Below are 4,033 nucleotides of genomic sequence, written 5' to 3'. Positions count from 1 at the left end.
GTCATCTCGGTCGCGCTGCTCGGCTGGTTTGTACTCTGATTTCTGCCCGACTGCCTGCCCGGAGTGGCCCAGTGTGCACGGCAAATCGATTTTTCTGTCAAATGACACTGAAAAATGGGCAATTTTCTCCGCACTTTGGCGTTGGCGCTCTCTCTCTCTCTCTCTCCCCTTTTGGGGTTGAAACTGTTAACGGTCTGCCACTGTTAAGGCTAACAGCCGCAGCTAACACAAGAGATTCCTACTGTAGGGGTAGTCATTTTTTACGCACAAAAGAAAGTAATTTCTTACAAGATTCTTGATCGGATAGGTCAAAAAGTATTCTAAAATCTTAAAGATAATCCCACAAAACCCAAATAAAACTAAATAAAAAACCTTCTGGAGTAAGCACAATACATCAAAAACTATAAACCACTATCCATGTACAGATGATCTATTTTTCAGCTCCATCCTTTTGTGTGCAACGATCTTTGACCCGTAGTAATATGAAACAAAAAGTTTCCTCTTGGAATATAAATACATTTATTTGTCGCTTTTGTTTTTGTTATTTCTACATTATGAGTTTTTGTTTTATTTGTTTCTTTTCGTTTTTGTATAACATTTTTTAAATAAAATAATTTTCGTTCATTATCCTGTTGATAGTTTGCCTCTCGGCCACCTACTCTACTGTCTTTCTCTACCGCATTTTCAAATCAAACATGTCATCAAGTAAATGATTATTATTATGTATAGTTGTTCAATTTCAAACTCTAACAATTAAAAACAGTTAAAAATTCAAGGGTTATTCATCGTCTTCTTCTTCTCTGGTCTACATACATTTCCTGTGTCGCTCTCATTTTTCACTAATTTTAAATTTATTCGTAGGCGCTTTTCCTAAACAAAAGCAAACAAACGGCTGCAGTTGTTGTTGTTAACAGAAAAAGAATGAATTATTTACAATAAATTGTAAACGAGAAAAATAAACAACACATGCACACAGTCGTCCTCTCCATCAAATAGTTTCTCTTTGTCAATCATAAATTACAATCAATGCTTGGGGCCTTTGCATTTTTTAGCATTGGGTTTAGTCTCCGATTAGTGGTTACATATCCATATACATACATATAGATATGGTGTACATTAGGATTAGGCTTAACTAGATAGTTGCAACAGATTTTCGTTTAAACATTTAACTCGGACTGCTTTTGTTTCGGGCTCTTTTTGGGGCGAAGGAGTGTGTGTAATATTTGTGTGCTTGCATTTCTTATGCGCTTATCTCTTTCTCGATTTTATTTGATTTGTGTGTGTGTGGGTGTAGTTAAATGGTTATTTAAACATAAATTTAAAATGCCACTAAGGTTTGTCATAATTCAAACATTTAATTTTCTACTCGCATTTGCTCTTAACTGTCAGCATTATTTGATTCGTTTGCCGTATTAGAAAAAGTGCACTTATGAATACTGCATTCGGTCTGGAAATAGAAGAAAACATTGATGGTTGATTAGTGCGGGGGCATATCCTCTTCATACTTTACTATTCTGAATCGATTATCTGGCCTGGGTACGGAAAAGGTCACCAGGGGACAGGCCAATTACCTCAAGGCCGGTTAGCATTAGTGCCTAAGCGAAACCATTACAGTTCGATTTGCAATTTAAAGCAAATGCCCCACCCCCACCCCACTCGTAGAAGAGTTACTCCATTCTATTCCAACAGCTGATAAACATAAACCCGGAACGCCTATGGCATGACATCATTCTTACGGTTGGCCCGATACGATAAGAAACCAGATATGAGACGATTAAAGAAACCGGCTGGCTATCAGACAGGCGGGTAAAATTCGCTCGCAGTCCCTTACAGAAACGATAAATAGACAAAGTGTCTTTGTCACAACACTTACTGTCCTTCTTTGAAGTACTCCTTCAGCGTTGTGCTGAACTTCTTGGAATATTTGACAAACTCTTTCTTCCGCTGCTCCACAGCCTGCTTGCCCGTAACGCCCGGTATGAACGAGCCGATCTCGTTGACCACATCGAGCAATTTCTTTATGGCGCTGGCGATTTCCCTGCAAGCAGATGGATGATTCACAATTAAACAGCGTGACGATAGATAGATACGAGTAGGGACTCACTTAATGGTCTCCAGAAAGGTCTTCCTATCGTTAATCTCGTCGGGTATGCGACTGAGGATCACCTTGAGGGCCACTGACTTGCGGTTCAGCTCCTGGAAGGGCTCCTCGGTGCGTGTCAAGCGGTATTCATTAACTGCGATAAATATATAAATATAAACGTGAGAACAAACACAAAAGGTGAATGCACACACAAGCACAGGCGCATGGGTATGGGTATGGGTATGGTATTGGTGTATGCAAGTGCATTCAATTGTTTGCATTGTTCGACTTACGGTCTGCTTCTGTAATGTTGCCCTGCAATCGCAAGACGGCCTCATTCAGGTTGACATTTAGATCAGCACGTCGCACGATCGTCGCAACGAGGTCGTAGCAAAACCCCGGATTGTTCTGCTCCGATTTAAGTATGGCCGAGCGCAGAGATTGAGCTGCGCCAACATCGCGTCGCTCCAGCTGAAAATGAAGTTAAATACACGTTTATGCAACATCCGTAAATCTGGCAATCCGCCCCCCAGTTTCCACTAACTGGCATGGCGTTGTTTGGCCGTTTGGGTTTTCATACCTGTGAGAAAATAGGCCGCAGTATAACGGGCAGAACGAGAGACGAAGTTGGCTCACGCTCGCCCATGGTCATTTCTATGTACTTCGTCTATTGCCTACGTCCGATCTGGCTGCAACCTATTGCGTTGCGTTGATGGTACTTCCTATGTCGACTGGCGCATGCTGCACTTTTGTTCAATGGTTCCGCTATCTGGGCCACGCTCTGCACTCGCACGACTTGCACAAATTAAATTAAAAAATTAACAAAAATTGTTCACAACAAAATGGGCACAGTGTTGCCAACAATGCACTCGAGCTGGTATATCGGTCACTCGATATATCGATTGCACTCGTGCTCCTAGTGATGTGCGGTCACAAACAGCTGATCGGCATCGGTTGGTTGACCCACCGCTAGTACGCCTACAACAATATATTTGTTTATAAACAAAAAATGTCAGGACATGACATTAAACTGGAGGTTTGTGTGGACTCGATTGGTTCAGCATTTGCCGCCGAGGTTGGAGGTGCCTCGCGCATAGAGCTGTGCTCGGCACTGGGCGAGGGCGGCCTCACACCCACCGTGGGTACGCTGAAAACGCTGAAGGACTCGTTTACGCTGCCCATATTTTGCATGCTGCGACCCCGACGTGGTACAGACTTCCTGTACAGCGAGGAGGAAATGCAGGCCATTCTCACGGACATGGCTCTGCTGCGGGAGCATGGCGCCGACGGCTTTGTTTTTGGCGCGCTTAACACAGATCGCACCATCGACGCCAACAAGTGCAGGCAAGTGATGCAGCAATCTGGTGGCTTGCCCGTGACCTTTCACCGGGCCTTTGATCTCACCGACCAGAAGCGTATGCACGAGCATGTCGAATTGCTGCGGGAGCTGGGCTTTAAGCGTATCCTGAGCAGCGGTTTCCGGCCATCGGCAGCCGAGGGAGCCGATTGTCTCGCTCAGTTGATCGCCAAACATCACAGGGACATCATCATAATGCCTGGAGCGGGCATCAAGGTGGCCAATCTAGAGGAGATCCTGACAGTCAGTCGGTGCCTCGAGTTCCACGCCTCTGCCATGGACACGGCCGGCGAGGACTATACGGCGCCCACTACCACACGCATGGAATGTGATGTGACGATGGGCAAACAGGACATCGACCCCTACTACGGCACCAACTCGAATGTGGTGCGCAAAATGGTAACCATAGCCAATGCCATGAGTTGTCGATGAGGATAGGAGCATAAGAGGATGGTGCATGGTGTTGGCTAGCTTTAAGTTAATTTTCTATCGCCAGACTGACAAATGTTGTGCATCAGGTTCATCAATATAATTCGGAATTGATAGAGATCCCAGCTCTCAGTTTGTGAAATTCGTATGGTAGTCTTTTTTCT

General features: G+C 44.3%; 2 protein-coding genes across 2 annotated transcripts; one reads left to right on the top strand and one right to left on the bottom strand.

Moving 5' to 3' along the window:
• Window positions 1-979: 979 nt before the first annotated feature.
• On the bottom strand, window positions 980-2,922 carry LOC6587722 (programmed cell death protein 10). Its single transcript, XM_002014020.2, has 5 exons — window positions 2,664-2,922; window positions 2,377-2,554; window positions 2,105-2,237; window positions 1,874-2,038; window positions 980-1,447 (listed from the first exon to the last, which is right to left on the bottom strand). The coding sequence occupies exons 1-5, from the start codon at window positions 2,733-2,735 to the stop codon at window positions 1,363-1,365; spliced, it is 633 nt and encodes a 210-aa protein (XP_002014056.1). The 5' UTR covers window positions 2,736-2,922; the 3' UTR covers window positions 980-1,362.
• A 3-nt stretch (window positions 2,923-2,925) lies between these two features.
• LOC6587671 (copper homeostasis protein cutC homolog) lies at window positions 2,926-4,011 on the top strand. Its single transcript, XM_002014019.2, has 2 exons — window positions 2,926-2,934; window positions 3,057-4,011. Exons 1-2 carry the CDS (start codon window positions 2,926-2,928, stop codon window positions 3,870-3,872), a joined length of 825 nt encoding a protein of 274 aa, XP_002014055.2. The 3' UTR covers window positions 3,873-4,011.
• The last annotated feature ends 22 nt before the right edge of the window (window positions 4,012-4,033 follow it).

This window comes from Drosophila persimilis, unplaced genomic scaffold (assembly GCF_003286085.1).
Source record: "Drosophila persimilis strain 14011-0111.01,24,50 unplaced genomic scaffold, DperRS2 tig00000000-arrow-pilon, whole genome shotgun sequence".
Lineage (NCBI taxonomy): Eukaryota > Metazoa > Arthropoda > Insecta > Diptera > Drosophilidae > Drosophila > Drosophila persimilis.
Note: the sequence above shows the minus strand (reverse complement) of the source record. Positions and strands in the feature narration are given on the sequence as shown.

Coding starts and splice junctions, on each gene's coding strand:
- LOC6587722 (XM_002014020.2), bottom strand. CDS start 2,735: ATGACCATGGGCGAGCGTGAGCCAACTTCGTCTCTCGTTCTGCCCGTT. Junction 2,555..2,663: donor TGCGGCCTATTTTCTCACAG/GTATGAAAACCC, acceptor CTTCATTTTCAG/CTGGAGCGACGCGATGTTGG. Junction 2,039..2,104: donor ACCTTTCTGGAGACCATTAA/GTGAGTCCCTAC, acceptor ATCTGCTTGCAG/GGAAATCGCCAGCGCCATAA.